The sequence below is a fragment of the Populus euphratica genome, unplaced genomic scaffold (genome assembly GCF_000495115.2).
Source record: "Populus euphratica unplaced genomic scaffold, PopEup_1.0 scaffold1.1, whole genome shotgun sequence".
Classification (NCBI taxonomy): domain Eukaryota; kingdom Viridiplantae; phylum Streptophyta; class Magnoliopsida; order Malpighiales; family Salicaceae; genus Populus; species Populus euphratica.
In genome coordinates this window covers 1,428,051-1,446,644 of record NW_011499845.1, presented here as the reverse complement: position 1 = coordinate 1,446,644, position 18,594 = coordinate 1,428,051, and the positions used below count along the sequence as shown (strand labels likewise).

At 34.2% G+C, this 18,594-nt stretch overlaps 2 protein-coding genes and 2 pseudogenes across 3 annotated transcripts; all 4 read right to left on the bottom strand.

Annotated features, from left to right (window-relative positions):
* Positions 1–870: 870 nt before the first annotated feature.
* Positions 871–4,280, bottom strand: LOC105136220 (laccase-4-like). The gene is made up of 6 exons (XM_011041508.1): positions 4,138–4,280; positions 3,289–3,440; positions 2,912–3,156; positions 2,639–2,767; positions 1,535–2,455; positions 871–1,197 (listed from the first exon to the last, which is right to left on the bottom strand). The coding sequence occupies exons 1-6, from the start codon at positions 4,228–4,230 to the stop codon at positions 1,067–1,069; spliced, it is 1,671 nt and encodes a 556-aa protein (XP_011039810.1). The 5' UTR covers positions 4,231–4,280; the 3' UTR covers positions 871–1,066.
* Positions 4,281–7,567: 3,287 nt separating this feature from the next.
* Positions 7,568–8,778, bottom strand: LOC105136299 (uncharacterized). Of its 2 annotated transcripts, XM_011041695.1 has the most exons (3): positions 8,704–8,720; positions 8,424–8,489; positions 7,568–8,253 (listed from the first exon to the last, which is right to left on the bottom strand). In XM_011041695.1, exons 2-3 carry the CDS (start codon positions 8,424–8,426, stop codon positions 7,765–7,767), a joined length of 492 nt encoding a protein of 163 aa, XP_011039997.1. In that variant the 5' UTR covers positions 8,427–8,489; positions 8,704–8,720; the 3' UTR covers positions 7,568–7,764. The 2 variants fall into 2 exon arrangements, with proteins under 2 accessions (XP_011039997.1, XP_011039923.1); XM_011041621.1 differs by having other exon boundaries at positions 8,424–8,778.
* Positions 8,779–9,020: 242 nt separating this feature from the next.
* Positions 9,021–11,585, bottom strand: LOC105136433 (sedoheptulose-1,7-bisphosphatase, chloroplastic-like; annotated as a pseudogene).
* Positions 11,490–17,426, bottom strand: LOC105136510 (adenylosuccinate lyase-like; annotated as a pseudogene).
* Positions 17,427–18,594: the final 1,168 nt, after the last annotated feature.

Sequence of the window (18,594 nt, the reverse complement as noted above, 5' to 3'; positions counted from 1 at the left end):
ACTAGTTTCCCCTTCGTGATTTGAAAGATTTTGAAGAGCATTTACACCTTAATCTCTTTCTAGGTACGATTTTTGGTAATCTAATTAGAGGGTTTTTTGTTTCAAAAAGAACAAAATTAATGCGATTATCCTTTTTGGTGTTACTATTAGTATTATAATGTCAAAATTATTAAAAAGAAAAAAAAAACTTCATTTTAACGAAGAAAGTACATAGGTTTATAAACAAGAAAAACAACAAAAAAAAAATTGATAATTAACTCTATATAAAATAAAATGATCGGTTCTTCTACATTAAGATTAATTATTTTTAGTTTTATTTTGAAGTATTTAAAAGTATAGTAATGATTATTTTTCAAAATATATTTTACTTAAAAATATATTAAAATAATATTTTTTATTTTAAAAAAATTATTTTAACATCAATATATCAAAATAATTTAAAAATATAAAATTTATAACTATATTCTCGAACCAACTTTCATTTAAACCTAGTCGGTCTTGAGCTGCAGAAGTAGTTTTGTATGTGTGTTTTTTATGATTTATCCTATAGTTATATTTATATTTTTTTTAAAAAAAGAAAAATCTCCTATAAGGCGTCTGTTTTCCTAAGCAGAAAATCATGAGTTCGACCCTTGTACTACGCATTTTTCCGTATTTACAAGTGAAAATTATTTGATTTACCCAACTTTCTCCAAGAAAAAGCCAATGATATGAAATTAAATACAAAACACCATCAAGTTGGATTGCTCCCAATTGATGCAACAATCACAAGCATGCAAATAGCTTCAAGTGGAATCAAAGTGCCAAATCCCCCCCGCTAGACCCCCCCCCCCCCCCCCGAAAGTAGAATAATAATAATAATAAAAAAAGAAGAAGATAAACATGACTAGCTTTTACAGCTTTATCCCCTCTTTCTAAGCAGCTTCCTTTTGCTATATTAAAAAAATAAAAAACCCAACTTTCTCCTGTTTATTAGCTTTTGTCAAATCTTTGTTTGAGAGCCCAGATCTTCAGACTATACGATACTACTCTCTTCACTTTCTAGTCTCAAAGCCCCTTGAAGTCTCTAGCAGTTGGGGAGGTCACTGGGAGGTGGTAGTAGTGACTCGTCTGGACCTTCACCATTGTCAACCACAAATACCATCTTTAGTCCCCATGTCGTATGTACTTCCAAATGGCAATGCAAAAACCAAACACCTACAAGCCACCACTGATTTATCAGAATACTGGATAGCTACACAACACTTCACCAACCAATTCATGCATGTAAGCTACGGGTAAAAATTCAAAGAGATGATCATTCCTAATGGCAAAGGATTCATGTTTTATTTTTTTGCCTTGTAAAATTGAAAATAAATAAATAAAAAGAGGCAAAGGGTCTTCCCCTGATTTTATCATGAAAAAGAGAGAGAATCTTGTCAAATACTATAACTTCATGCCAGGGCAATATAGACAAAAATCTAATATCCACCTTTTCAACCTGATTAAAGTGGAAAGTACCATAAGAAAAAAAAAAAAAAGATTGAAGATTTACCTGGATTATCTGCCCTGAATCTGATTGCAGCCCATCCAGCAGTAGGTACACTGATTGTGTTTCTTTCAACAGGATCAGCCAGATTAAATTTTTTTGGATCATTATCTGCATCAAAATTCCCAAATCCCTTGCCAACAACAAAGAAATTAAATCCATGAAGATGGAACGGATGACTCTCAGGTGCTATTATAGTGGTTCCTTGCAACACAAGTTGAACTGTCGAATTAAAAGCCAGCCTATAAATTCTAGTCCCATTGTTGGTCTGAAGATTTAATGCCGTATTATTTCCCGTATAATTAAAAGAATTTGGCGGCATTGCTGGAAAATCGTCTGTGAAAACCCCACTTATGCTATAGTAGTGTGCTTGAAGTAGAGCTGTAGTCGGCATTATAAAAGAAATATTATTAATTGCTCCCACAGCCTTGCTACCATTGACACATGTTGCGCAAGGGTCAATCCCGACACCGATAGTGAAGTATAGAGAATGGTCCACTGTTAATGGAACATTCGCTGGGTACTTCTTTGAATTCAGGCTTCGAAGATTGTCCATGAAAGTTGATGTTACTGGAGTTGCGTTTATAGCAGGAGTGGTGGTCAGGACTGGTGGGGAAAATGCAATGGTTCCCTTATAGCGCAAGAAAGCGATTGCTGTCACGTTATCAACAGCAACTACGGTATCCATGAAGGGAGAGACAGCCATTAAATACTTGCCAACTCTTTTATCTGCAGTTAATAGGGCATTTGTGGTTTGGCCTGGACCTATAAATATTGTGTCAGTGCTTAAGGGCTTAGTGTAAGCTGCATCCACTTCAACAACCGTTATATTGTGCCCTGCAATCTTGAAGAAGAGCTCATCGTTTAGTGCTGCATTGATAATGCGTAGCAAATAGGTCTTGCCGCTTTCAACATGTAATGTGAAACCTGCGCACCATATAGAACGTCAAAGATCCATGTATGGATCCTAAATAATTTCTTCACGGCACCAGAAAACGTGGCCATAAAAGAATTTAATTAGTTATACGTAAATAAGACATTAGTTTTGTTCTAAGGTGGCAATTTTATAACCCAATATGAGTTTATCAGAACCATTAAAAGGGTCATTACCCGGAGAAGGGCAGCCAGGAACTGCCCCTGTCTGGCCATTAACAATGTGTGCATCTGATATGTTTGGAGGCAAGCCAGTTTGTGTTGCCTGGTTGACCACAGCTTCAACATCTGCTTTCCACCATTCACCTATATAATTAACAAAATCAATTACCATCACTTAATTGTCGATCTTGGGACTTTATAGGACAACAAAAAAAAAATGAGCAGCAGAAACTCATTAGAATTGCTGTGAAATTGGGAGAGAAAAAAAAGACTAGGATTGGAGCTCACCCAATATGATGATTTTTTCCTTATCAGGCTTTGGAAATGGGTAAGGAACGCCCTTCTGAGGCAAGATGACGATGGCACCATGTATTGTTGCCCTTAGCCATGAAATATGTGCATGCCAAAGAAGCGTACCCCTCTGGCCTGTAAGCGTGAAATTGTAGAGATAGCTTTGCCCCGGCCGTATTGGACACTGCGTGATGTATGCTGGCCCGTCGGACCAGCCCGTGCGCAGCTGCCTCACGCCGTGCCTGCCAAAACAAAATTTAGGCTCCAATTAATCATTAAAGTCGTCCTAACAATCACTCTTGAATCAAGTACCTAGCTATAGCTTTCAAAAACCAATTTTTAAGACTTCAGGTGCGGTTTAATTATGGTTCTACCAATGGATGGTGACGTTGTATTGGACGTGGTTGGTGAGCTTTATATTGACATTATCGCCTTCCCTTGCATAAATAGTAGGCCCTGGAAACTTTCCATTGATGGTCACAATGGACTTGGTTGAGCAAAGCTTTGTTGTGTTCGTCAGGACTACCTGCTTAAAGCGGCCAATATAAACAGTGATTTTCACAAGCAAGATCACAACTTCTAACTCTAAAGACACTTGCTGTCTTTGTAAAGTAGAAGTTCTTAGAAGAGGAAAGAAAAGAAGGAAAATCAACTTGATACTAAAATGGCACACTACTCTAAAGAATTTGTATTGTAACCATGCCAGACTTGCTTGACTTTTAAATTAATTATTGATGATATTTTAATTTACATTGGTAAGTGTATGTGACGTGGGGGAAATTATTGAACTGATTTAGACTCTATGAATCAAACAGATCACATTAGAAGAATTCATTTTAGTAACCATTAATCATGTATAATTAATGAGGGTTTAATTATATTATAGCAAACTAATCAAATAATTTTGATCCCCGGAAACCTAATTTAATTAATAATTTTATGTGACCGCACTATGACACTAGCAAGTGGAAATAAGATTGTTCCGGACCACAAGAGCCTCCTTTTTTAAAATTTTATACTACTGAAAAGAAATTCTGACGTTTGATGGTCCATAGATAGCAAGGTTTCCTTAATGTTTTGTTCGAATTAATGCTTAATTTTAGTCACAGATACAACATTAAGCATGATCTTCTCCTTTTTAATTATCGAAAATGGCAACGGCAGCCCTTGTCGGTTGCTAGAGGTGGACTACCGTAAGAACGCAGCAGAGAATGAACACTTACCCTGAAATCATAACGACGGACCTTGCACTGCACCAAAGCTGGAAAAATGGAAATTACTAGCAGCAATATTGCCCGAGCCCGATAGTTCTCCATCCTCCCTCTCTCTCACTCTCTCTTTTTCTGTCTTTGTGTCTGAATTTTGACTTCCTTTGAAACATAAATGCATGACTGGCCACCTTAAGTTTTATAGACGAAAATAAACCTTTGATGCAGTGTCATTTTACCTGGTTAGGTGAATGAAAAGAACCCGCGCGCCATGAACGTTTCAGGTTTTCTTGCATGTTACACAAAGTTGACCAACACATTGGAAATCTGCTAGTGAGACCTTGTTGTCATTAATGTCAAACGACTGAAACCCTCTTGTGTGTTGAAACATGCACATAGCCCAACTGAACCATCTCTCTAGCTCGATGGAGAAGGTATACCTTTCATGCAAAGGTTGTGTACGCATACTCCCCTGTCAAGTACATTGAAACCAATGGACATTTGATGATGACAATCCGATGAGTTGTTCAAATTAGGAGTATTTACAAGGAAAGGTTTTTAGTGGTTGAATTATAGATTGGTTAAATGTTTTTTACATATAGCTTCTGTTAAGATAAAGTTTTCTTGATGAATGCTTTTAAATACTTATAAAAAATCTTTTTTTAGGGTGTTTAAGAATCCTTCAATATTAAAATTAGCATTTTAGTAGAGAAAAAAATAATAAATACACTTAATAATTCTTTTCTTGGATGTAGAGGTTAAAAAGTAATTTTAACATGACAATATTATAATAGATAAAATATCTTTTGCGTAAATATTAGTAAGTATTAATAGAGAAAATATCTTGTACCAACTCTCTGATTTTTACTGTTTTAGATGTTGTTTGATATATTTCTGGGTTTTTTTTATTTTTTTATAAATAAATTTTAAAACTATAGAAAATATATAATCTTTTATTTTATGATTTTGGATTTTTTATAGCCACCACCATACTACTAAATTACCACCACAGCCATCATTGCACTCAATATCATTCTCATTGTTATGATCACGTCCGTTGAGACCATCTCAATCTTCATTTTTATTGTTATTTCTTCGCCGTTATTTTCTTTTTCAATATTACCATAATTATCTTTAATTACATCACCACCACCATTAATTATACAACACACACACACACATATATATAATGTAAATATTTTTAGTCATGATTACTCTAATATTGCAGTCACTTTTATCATATCATGGCCACCACCATATCAATTATTATTATTTTTTAAATAAAAATAAAATTCACTATCAATTTAGTTTTATTATAACCAATCATTATTAACATCATATAAACCATTATCACATAATTATGTTACTGTGTCGCCGTAACAATATTACTGTGTTAACTAAAAATATAATATTATTAATTTTTATATTTTAACTTATAATATACCTTTTTATTTTTTAAATTAATTTAAGTCTATATTTTAAATAAATAACTTTAAAAAAATATGAACATAAACATGAGATAGTTTTGGCTTTCCAAAAAATTAAAAAACCATAAACATTCAACGGTGTCTTTAGTTTTTGTGCTCGCTATTGTAGCATTTCGAGTATAAATATTGGAAGTATGGTTGCGGTTATTTTTTAAATAATTTTTTGAGTATGGTTGTGGTTACTTTTTAAATAATTTTTTTTAAAAAATTATTTTTAACACCAACATATTAAAATTATTTGAAAACACTAAAAATATATTAATTTGAAGTAAATAAAAAAATAAAAAAAAATTAATATTTTTTAAAAATATTTTTAAAATACAAAAACAAGCAAGCCTTGATTAACTAAAAAGTTTAAGAGCTGGCTTTCTTAATTTCATTAAAAGAGTGTCATGTTAACTCTATAACACAATATCTCAAGTAATTAATTACACATACTCATTAATACTGATTTTTTAAAATGTAATTAAATGAAAGAACTCATGATCATTTGATAATAAAAACTATAATCTCATATTAAATAACTATCTTAATTCAAAATTTTAAAATATTAGTTTCTTGAATGGTGATTAATGTAGTGCTTTGAGTATAAAAATAGCATCCTCAACTAATAAGGTCATGAATATTTTAATTTAATTAAAGAAATGTAATATTAACTCTCTAGCATATTCTTTATGAAAGACTTTTTAATTTAAAATTTATTCATTTTTATTATTTTTCATGCTGATTTTTTTAAAATAATAACTGAAAGAATGAGACTTATAATCATTTGATAATAAAAATTATGATATAATGTTAATTAACTTTCTCAGATTAAAAATTTAAATTATTAAGAGATAATTAAATAATGATTTCAAATCTCCTATGTATAATGCGCCAAAGATAGATGGATGTATTACCATCATATGGCCCATTATTATATATTTCTTTGTGATGATATGTATTAAGTCCCGTACTTTAGCAGTAGCATGGATATTTTGATGGATGTATTAAAAAATCAAGGGAGTGTTTGTTTTTATAGTTTAAATTGATTTTGGCGTGAAAAGGTATGAAAATGATGATTTTTATGTATTTTTTTTATATATTTTACGTGTTAATATTAAAAATAAAAAAATATTATTTTAATTAACATATACTTTTACAAAAACACCATAACTAAACACATTCTTAGTAATAATATTAATAAAAAGGACGGCAGACACTACTCTTCCAGAAGAGTATAAAAGTGCAGGAGATAGAAATTGTGGTGATGGGTGTCCATGAATGCATGAAAGTGATAGTAAAAACACATACTTTATAGCTGAGAAATGGCTTTCAAGAATCACAATGCTTAAAGAAAGCATTAGGAATGGGTTTGTACAGCTCAACCTGTCTGTCAACTTCCAAATCCTGCACCTGCTTCACCTTTCAAACCCACATTGTATTTATTTTTCATTAGGCGATCTCTTGAGTCCCTTTTTCACTTCTAGATAAGTTTTTTACCTTGCAAGGAATTCCTCGCAACTAAAGAAGAGGTAGAACATCGAAAAGAGCAAACCAGAAACCAGTAATAACCATGATATAAAATTTTGTTGGTGTGAAGCCTTTTTTACTTCACTCGATCTCGTCATAACCTTACATCTGCCAATTTTTTATAGACTAAAACAACTATACTGTGATTGTGATTTTCCGAGAATCAGTGGCTATGACGTCGATGATTATATATGTTGTGTTTATGCCTAATGGACATGGATCTTCGGGCCTTGAAGATAGCGCTTTCTAAAATGAACCAATCTGCAGTCACATCCAAGTCTGCCTAGTTTGGGTGCCCCATGAAATTATCCCACACTCTATGTAAGGCCCAAGTAGAGAACCTGTCGAAGCGCGTATTTACACCAGTAAAAAAAAAAAAAACAGGGTACCTTCACAGTAGAACGCAAGAGCTCGTCGTGGTGGGTAATGATCGTTAAATACCGAATTTTGAAGCTGAGAAATTGTTTTCACTGAAATGCTGATAACGTCACGGCAGATTTTAAAAAGTAAAGTACAAGGAGAAATGATGAAATATCTTTCCTTTTCCATTGGAATTTACTCCAAACAGTCAAAGAACACATTTTGGCAAACCAACACTGCACTTTGTTGGATAGTCTAGCAGTGACGGAACCCATGATATTAATCAAACTCCTATCGATGAAGCTTTAATAGCACCTTCAATCCTGTTAATGCCAGATTTATACAGAAATCCTAGATAATCTATTATGCTATCCTCGGAGGCGCCTTCCAAAGGGTCTATCTGAAATGACCAGTTAACTAGTGTGGAATCATCCCAATAATCAACAAGTTTTAATGTATTTATTGATCCATCCAAACCGACATTGCTGGCTTCCATTTTGTAAACATAGTTGAGAGATGTAGAATCCATAGAAACCAACCTCTCCTTGATCCATGATCTGTCACCATCTTGTTGAGGGAACATGAATCCTGACACTAACCGAACATAACCTGGAACACCTTCTTCTCCAGCCAGGTCAGTGCATCTTTCCACCATTGGCATCCATTCTGCTAGTTTCTTGGTTTGAGAAACCATTGTCCAGACTTTGTCTATAGGTGCATCAACTATGCCTCCAACCGATCCACGCCATTTCACCACTTGTGCTTGGACCTCCTACATGGAAGGTAGCTGGTATGATTAGACTAAAACGAAGAGTCGTTGCTTGTAGGTTCCAAGGTTCACAAACAATTAATGAATAAAATAATAAAAAAGAACTTGTGCTTCCCATTGTTACATGTTGGTTTTAATGGAAAGAAAATTGAATGTAAAGAGCAGGTGCATACCATGTTTACCAGTATCTTGTTTAGTATAGAGCTCTGTCTCAACTCTTGTCAGCCAAAACCCTTTACCTTGCAATTTTCAAGAAATCAAATTTTAAGGTTCGCTCTAAATAGAGTACATGCGAATGTCCTTAGGATTATGATAATCTTGAGCTGACAAATAGAATACGTTAACTATAAGAAAGCCAAGGTATGCTGTAAAGGAATCCTAAGAAGTACCAAAGTAAAGAGTGGCATGGTCTGAGAATTAAGACAAAGAAATAGGGATAATTCCAAGACCAACCATCTTTATTGCCGCTCAAGTGACAGTACTATAGCTACTTTGTGTAATTACTCATTTTTCCACATAGACTTCTGAGAAAACAAACACTCAAAAAAATTTGACTCTGAATTACCAAAATTCGTAAATAAATATTAGAAAAATGAGCAGAGCTGAAACAAAGGATGCAAATTCCCCTTAACAGCAGCAGAAACTTCAATATAACCCGGTACAAAATTATGATCACATGACTTTAAAAGGGAAAAAAAATATATGTACTTTCCCTTAAAGAGTGGTTATATATTTTCAACTTCCAATCACACGTATCAGAGAAGAAAACATGCCAAGGAAAGAGAAGTCATCATTCCTGCTAAATTTTCATGATCACACAAATCTAATCTTTTAATTGTAGAGGTCTCCATTATTTGAATGTTCCACGCACTACTGCACAAATCCGTATACATGATAGCTTCGATTTTGGTCAAAACAAATAAATTAAGGCATGAGAAGCTAGCACTTTCTCTTAAGCAGCAGCTCCAACAGGAACACCCTCGGCCTTGAGCCTTGATTTCCCATACAGAGTTTCCTCAAATCGGATAATCTCATTCTTGGATCCATATGCAACTTGAGTTCTGTCATCAAGATTTTTTATTTCTTTGTCTAGCACAGACTGATGACCATCACTACTGTAACCCCCAGCTTTTTCAACCAATAACCCCAAAGGAGCAACCTCAAATAACAATCTCAGCTTGGCTTTGGAAGATGGAGAAATCACATTGGTGAAGACACCCTTCTCTTTAACTATGATCTGTGGATAATGGATAACACACTCCGTTAGACATCTATGGAATCAGCCTCGAAAAGAAAATATGGGAGTAACATTTCCTGGGGAAAGTTATAATCACCTGATTGACATCTGGCACCATCCCTCCTGTGTATCTCAAGGTGTACTTCTCTTTTACGTAGTAGTTGATCAACTGTTGAGTGAGAAATAAAGGCATTGGTAAGAGACAGAGCAGCTTGTGTTTTACAAATAATGATAATTAGTGGAACATCTCCTCCTCCTCCATTCAATAGAAACGGGAAAAGGTAAAATAAAAACCTTTTCATATTCAGGGTTGTCAAATGTGGCCCTCAGATTTCCAGGGGAAAAAAGTTTCCCTTCACCAACCTCTGTTGTCTCTTTGACATGTTGCCATTTTCCTGAAAAAATAAACAAACAGATTCTTTCAGAGAGAAATGTATAGATTTAGGCACCCAGTAACTGTGGTGAAACCTGATTTCTCTGCAGTATAGAACGGAATTACTGAACAAGGCAAGAGGGTACAGCAACTGCTTTTCTGAATATGAGATGATCATAACAGTGAAAAAAAATTTGCCCCTTGTCTAGGTTGAGTATTTGATGATAGTATCGAAGCCACACCTTCATCAAGAAGAAGAAACTCATGGGTGCCAGGGTAGTCTTTAAGAGCAAGAACATATGTAGTTCGAGGACCGTAAACCCCCATGGCTGCAGCCACTTGATCTCTCCCCGTTACCCCAGTTAATTTTTCTCCTGGCCACACTCCGAAGATGGTGCCCACAGAGAAATTTGTGTCAACAATGCTGGAACCATCAAGTGGATCAAAAGCAACACTGAATCCACCTGTTCATATCATCAAAATTATGTAAGGCTACTTTCCTTCCTAGACAGGGTAAAAAGTTAATGATTTCCGGTCAAAATTGATTGTTTTAGACTAGTTGTATATACGCAGACCTTCAACAGGACCACCCATGTCTTGCAGTTCAGGGACCTCCTCAGAGCAAGCATATTTGCAGAAATGCGAGTGAGTCAAAGCCTACGCATCAAAATCACTAGTCGTTATTTATAAATGAAAGAACTGTGTTCAAAAGGTGATCACCAAATTGAATCAGAATGTAACCGCTAGACCTAGTGTATCCATTTAAGCCACTCAAAACCATGTAACAAATCTTTTCAATGATGAAGTTTTTCTCATGGATCCAGTGTCCCTTCTCAATTGTCCTATGCTATCTAGCAAAATTTAGCTATAGTCCATCATTAAGCAAGCTTAAATTAGTGACAAATCAGTTTTTTTCTCAAATCAAACCTCAAAAAGAAGGTTGTTGGCAAGCATATCCACAGCAAGCTGCTCATCTCAAAAGGAGTTCACCCAAGCCGTTCCTCCACAGGAAGCAGTCCTGACTTTGAAGGCAATGGTCCTCAATGCCTCTCCCATGCACATCATCACCCTAATCAGTCCCTTATCTGGAGTTGCCTTTGCAAGGAATTCTTCCTGCAGTTGGAAAAAGGAAGAAAAGAACTTTAGCTATTACGATCATAGCTAGAACTGTATGCAACAAAATTACAAAAAATATCATGTCGCTTACCAGGCTATCACCAATCTCACATCTGGTCACAAGGGAAGAGGTCTTTGCTTTTGAAACCCTTAGTGATGATCTTGGTATGAAGCGCAACGTCTCCCCAAATAGCGAGCTTGATTTCAGACTCTGCAATGTATTTTAGACATCCTTTTACAACTTTTTTTCCCCACAAATGTTGTTACGCATGAAAAATAGACATTCATGTAAAACTCTCATTTCCGCATCTCCAAGTCTACCTTGAAATACTGAAACATGCAGAACATTTCTATATGCAATCAGTAATACACAGGTGTTATTTAATAGATATATATACCCTCGTAGCGAAGGACGGAGAAATGGACCGTGGAGACATTGAAGCTTTTGATTGCTGAGAAACACCAGGTAAGTAAGCCCCTCGAGCACAGCATGCTATACCAGTCTCCATTTTAGCTGGTTGTCCAAGTTAGAAGGAAAAACAGAAAAAGAGTGCGAAAGCTTTGCTTTTCTTGAAATGTTGCTAGCAGAATATTTGAGTATTGGGCATGGAACCTTGGAATGGAGTGTAAACTAGATAAGCAGTTAACTGCGTAATGCCACGTGGATTGTGCAGAGTAGATAGGATGATCCAGTGGCTTTCGGGTCAGGTTAATTACCATCTCCCAAATATATGTGGCTCTGCTCTTATCAATGAGATATGGTCATAGCAAGCCCAACATTTTTGTCGTCTTATACTTTAACAGCCTGCTGTTTGCATTACGTATTGAGCTCATGAGGTCTGTAGTTTGTTGCAGCAGGAAAGGAATACCAGAATCCACATGCTCTATTGGACACAGTGCCACTAAATTTTCACATTGGTGGCCCATTCGCCAGCTTCTTATCGTATTCTATACAGACATTTGACCAGGACAGATGATAATTTACGATGGTTAACAGGGATCTGATATAAGATATCGCGAGTTGGGCAAGATTACTTCGATTATCACTAATTCCAAACCAAAGAATTGTTAGTTCTGCAGAATTTTTGTTATATACCCTCAAAAGTAACCAAGAAAACTTGCTCGAAAAAAAATATTCAGGTCTCGACTGATGTTATTGCTTCATTCACTAATTCTTTCTTTGGAAGTGGATAAGTGTCGCCAATTAGGTTTCACTCAAAAAATGATCCGCTTCAAGATCATCATTCCCAGCAGAAAGAACTTGACCAAATTTCCCAGAGACCTCCTAGTTTCGGAGATTAAAAAAGGGGGAACAGTAAAATCAGGCCAGATAAATTGATCATAAGGTCAATAAGACTGGCTGCAAAATTCCCACCTCGAGTTTTCTTAATAGGCTTACAAGACACGATCATTTCAATAGCAATTTTACAATATTCAAGCAGGAAATCTAGTTTCTCTATCCCCCCCATCAAAACATATCGTGAATCATATTGTACCCGGTCAAAACTGAAGTTGGACCACATATACCTGATTCTTTGGTACAACAATATGATAGCTGGTGATCCTTAACATCTTTCCACCATCATCTTATAAAGTTGTCACCCCATTTACCAAGTTGATAGCAATATCTACAGTCTGACCCAATTCAATGGCCGCTCCAACATAGGTGTGGGGTGTCATCTCCAAAAGATAATCCTTTGCTTTTTCGGGTAATTCCAGGCCTTCAGCAAACTCCTTTATGCTATCTTTGGTAACTGCTCTTCCCCTGGTTAGCTCTTTCAGCTTCTCGTATGGCTCTGGAACACCATATCGGCGCATCACCAGTGCAGAATTTGACATTCCAAAGGATTAGGAATGATTTAAGAATATGATGGGACTCAAAACTAGTAAACAGTATTGGAGGTAGAAAACTTTGAGCTTAGATAGAAAAGACTCAAGATTCATCAATCTAAAGAATCATTGAGAAACGACATTTTGTACAAGTGAGACAAGAAAATTAAAGATCGATAAAAGGAAAGGTACATACGGTCTGTATTGGTTCAGAAAGCACCTCCCATGATTGATTCAAGTCTTCACTCAAGCGAGTTTCATTAACCTAAATGAGATATTTAGTTCAATCAGAACAAAAGCTGAATGTAGAAGCAATCAAAGCATTCTCCAGCAATCACGATATCTTAATCAGCTAACCCTCAATGGAAGCTTCATTATCAAGAAGGAGGAGGAGTTGGGGGAGGAGGAGAACTCAATTCTACTGCAAAAAAGAAGCACAACAATGAACTGCTTTGCATGCACTTCTTAGGAGAGAAGGCGCTTTACATGTGTTATATCACATACCTGAAGCTTTGCTATTCCCTGCAATGCACTTTTGTAGGTGAGAAGAGAATGTCCTAAGCCTTCGCCCATATTCCTCAGAACAGTTGAATCTGTCATTTCACGCTGCAAATAGAATACAATGCAACAAAACTTTTTAAAAACTACCTAAATACCTGTGGCCTATATATAGATGCATACAACTAGAACAGCTACACAAGTACCTTACTACTTCTCAAGACCAAACTTATGCCAGAATAAAATGAATTTAAGGAATTTGAAAACAAAAGAAACCTCACTTCGAGGTCTATGATGATATGGAGGAATAAATTTAGAAGGTTCATTTAGGAAGGATCTCAACACAATTCTTTAACTTGGTATACCATGAACTCAAAGCAACAACTTAATACTATAGACAAGTATCTGAATAACGAAAGGGAAGTGGGCTGCCTTACCTGCCAAAGTGAAATTGGCAACTTCTCACCGAGATGAGATAACCTTCATTTGGCTTCACCAAGATTGCCTTCACTGTTTCAAAATCAATAGATTTACTCTGTGAGGCATGGTCGAGGACCCAATCTCACCAGCCTTGGTTGTCTGTTTCAAAATCTTGAGCAAATAACTACTCTAGTGTGAGGATAACTACTTCAAAATTCACAGTGTCGATTCAACACCAGATCGTTCGCCTGCTTAAAGTATGCCAGGGATATATAGCCCCATTTATCTCTATCAAAATCAATCAATATAGTATTGAAAACAATAATTGCATAGAAAAGTCTTGCCATGTAGTCATGTGGCTCAATCTGCAAAGCAAGCACAAAGCCACATAGGTAGCAGGAAGACCAGATGCATTAAACATGGGACAAAAATATCAAGAGAAAGAAAAGCTAAAGGAGAAAAAGTGATGCTAGTGCAGCCTTCATCGCATCTTCCTTCAACAAGGAGTTTCCATGTAACTACTCACAAGTTTTATATCATCAATCAATGAAAACTTATCACCCTCCATGCTCTCATTCCTTCAAGTTCCTATATTAAAGCACTGATGTAGACAGTGAAGCAACTAAGCTAGTTACAGATGATGTTTCGAATGAATTTAAATGTTATTATGAACTAGTTGACTAGCTTTTAATGTGGAAACTGAGCAGGATTGATAAGCACAAAAATTATAGCTGAGCAACATAGGGGTTAAAAAACAATCCACGAGATTCAACAAACTCTCTTGCAATTTGAGGCCACTTAACACTGGGATATGCTGAAAGATGGGCGTTGCAGTTTCCAACAGCACCAGCATGCTTCCCCTTTATCTTAACTTGAGAAATTCCGTGCCTTCGTTCGCTTATCCTGGCCCCAAAAATTGTCATTTCCTTTCCCAAAGTTGTTGGTGAAGCTGGCTACAGATAATGAAAGCAACAAAGTCACCACTTTATGAACAAACAAGTCTTTGAGTAAGCCATAGCTATAAATACCGCACCGATCATCAACAAACAGCAATTTTGACAGCAAGGATAAGCACCAAATTGATAGGATCTACAAAGATGTGATTAATTTTCTGTTTAAAATAGTTTTGTAAATCAAGGCATATCATTGCATGCTTGAGGTAGCCATATCACCTGTCCATGAGAGCGAGAAAGCATCGGAAATGGAAGCGTTATCTTAGCCAATTTACATCTGGCTTTGGTCAATTTATCCATGACCGGAAATACGACTACATTCATTGCTTCTTTCAGCATCAATGCATGGGCAAGATTATTGATATCCTCAGATGTGCAAGCAAAATGGAAAAATTTAAGCTGGCCGGACACCCCGTTAATCTAAAAAAAAATGGAAAAATTCAAGCACCTGAGGTAAATTTTGAAGAGAAAGATGTTGAAATACTGTTTATAAATGGTAACCAATAAAGAATCGGCTCAGAGTAGCGTCGTAATGTTGTTTTAAAGTGTTTATTTATAGATAACATTTTAGTGATATAACTAAGTTTATTAAAAATAAATTAAAAATAATATATATATATTCTTTATGAAATAATAAGTTTATTAAATATTATGATTATTAATGAAACTTGATTATTAATAAAGTAATTATGTTGTAGATTAAATTGAATAGTTACTATTTAGTTTTATTTTAATCATTATAAATATCAAAGTTAATTATAAAAACTAAAAAAATAAATTTTAAAAACAAATTAATACATATTAAATATCAAGTTTTATTTTTTAATATTATAAATACTTCTATAATAAGATTAGAAATCCAATTAAAAAGTTCATCCTCATAACTTTTATTTAATTTACTATATAATAAAAAAATATACTTACAAATATTTCAGAGAAAATGTTTCTTTGAAATATAAGATACATATTTTAATTTATTTTCAAACTACAGCAGCAAAAGAATCATCATTAGGCAATCGCAAAAAAAATCCAATAACGTGGCAAGCTATCTCTGGCAAGTAAGATGGGATTTTTAACCTTGGAAATCTCCGGCCATTTCTTTTTAAGGAAATATTCAACTGCTTTTACATCATGGTTAGCCACTTCCTCGATTTTGTAACTTCAACGCGTCATCCATGCTATATCCATCGATTAACCCTTCCAAATAAGCCTTGACTTCTTCACTCAAGTTCAGGACCTCGATAACTTCAGGGATTTGTGAAAGCTTCAACAACCATTTAATCTGAGAAATAATACTTAAATTAAACCAAATTTATGAGAGAAAAAAGTCAAGAGATAAAAATAATAAAATTACATGTGATAATAAAGTTGACATTGGAATATCCAGGACAGTGATTTCTCAAAAAAATTGTTAATAAAACCTGAAAACTAAAACATTAAAAAAAATGTAAAAGACTTGGGGGAAAAGTACCAATATTTAAGATTCTTGAGAATAAAATTGATATATTAAAAATTTATTAATATTTTAATTTAAATAATATGATTTATTTTTTATAGTTAATATGTTTAATGACTTGATTTGAGGTGGTGTCGGATAAATGAGATGACCAATAATTGATATTTATTTAAAACAAATCCTTGTTGATAAGAGTACTTTAATATTTTGATAGAGAGAAAACATACAATAATATTTAAAATTAAATAAATTTTAAAATTAAATATATTAAAAATATTAAAAAAATAAAAAGATTGTGCGCTTTTAATTTGAAAAAGTCATGGTATACTTATAGCTTATAATTCTTATTTTTTTTGTAAGGAAAAGGGGCTAAGTTATAATTTTATTATTATAATATTTAAATTATATTATACTTAAATAGGTATAAAATATTAAGAGATTTGCTGAAAAAAATCCTCTAATATATTAGGCTAAATAAAGATGTTCAAGTGGTTACGCCCATTCAAGATGAAATTAAATTTAAACCCGCTACTTGAACTCAAATATACTGGGATTGGACGCGATAGCCCAAGCCCACAGGAGTGATAAAGATACAAACCTAGCACCTTTGGTGGTGGGCGAGAACCCTATATGGATATGCGCCTAGTGTGGATGCCCAATACCTGCGCTCATGCTTCTTGGGAACTAGGTTCAAGATATGACGCTTGAGCTGTATTCTTTTGTTTTTTTTTTTTGGATTTTTTTAAAATAAAATCTATTTTTGAAGGGTTTTGTGGTGCTGGATCCATCAGAAACAGAAAGTACCTCGACAGGAACACGATAATAAATGAGACCGTATTCACTCACGAGGAGACAAATGCTTGACTTTATTCCAGTAACGACCGTCTAGAGGAGCTAGCGCCGTCGAATTTGATAGCTCAAAATCACGAAGGCCGTCTCCAGCCATCTTCAACAACAACCAATAACAAAACAAGACTTTTTAATATGAAATTTTTTTCCCAGGAGATATATAAAATTAAATTAAGATTAGAGGAAGTGATAAGACTACCTGAGGAGTGGCGATGCTGACGGTGGCGTCTTTGATGATGGATTTGCAGGACAGGTCTCTAGGAGAAAACGACATCGTTGAGAAGCGAGGAACGGCATTTGGAGAAGGATTGAAGAGGATGCTGGATTTTTTACTTGTGGGCGGGGTTGATAAGAGTGAGAGGTGGTGGGTTCTGTTAAAAACCTTGGAATTCAGCGGCAGCGGCGGCAGCACCAAACTCCATTAACAAATGTGAGTTTCTTAAAATGTTTAAAAATATATATATTAAAATATTATTTTTAATACGAAGACATTAAAACAAACAATTCAAAAAAACTAAAAAAACAATTAAAAATAAATAAATTTAATTCTTTAAAAAAACTACAAAATCAAATTCTACCAAAGACTACAGCTTCGAGCTCGAGTGTGCGTGGCTTTGTGCTTCGCAGTCTTTTTTTTCTTTTTATGGCATCGACCTAAGCCTGAGAAACCTTACACCTTCCTGAGTTCTTGTTTTTTTTTTTTTTTTTTGTCTATTTTTGAATTTGAGGTGATGAGGTCTGGACTTCGGGTTCTGGTTTGTAATTGGGCCGTCAGCTGAGTAGATTTGACGGTAATTTTCGAAACTACTTTTTTTTTTTTTTTAATGCGAGCAGAGCTATATTGTTGGTATTATTGTTCTTATTATTATCCGGCCCTAGTAAGTAGTAACTCTCCAGCTAGATATGACAATTGGTCAGGGATAGGTGGATTTTGATTGAGTTGTCTCGTAATATATATTTGATCCCAACCCTAGGTCCTAATGGATAAACGTGGGTTAATTCGTGGATTTGAGAGTTATTTTTTTCTTGAAAAATAAAATACCCAGCTACTTTTATAGAATAGAATTTACCCACGTCTCATAAATTTATAATTTTATAAACAATGAACAAGTAAATTTAATAAAAATAAATACATTGATTACAAGATATTAAAATAATTAAATAAAACATTCAAGTTTTAATACTAAAAAATAATTATAGAGTGGATTTCATGGACTAGATCATAAAGAAATAATATCAAATTTGTTTAAATTTCTCATGATTTCACTATACAAATTAAACATGGGTATATATTTTTTATTTTAAATCAACATAAATATTATATTTGCAAGTATCATATTCAAAAAAGATATTTACATGTTTGTATATCAAACACCCTTCTAATTTAATTAAGGTATAAAAATTTCTTTTAGAAATAAACTTTAAATGCTGGATTTTTTTTAAAAAAACTCTATTTTTTAGAAAGTATATTTTGTGAGTTCAAGTAAGTAAGTAAAACTCTATTATTCTAGACTATTATAAAAAATATATGATTTGATTTGAATTTTAAATTTACTATATAAATCTCAAATCATTTATCACCAAGACACATCTTTTAAAAACAAATTTTAAA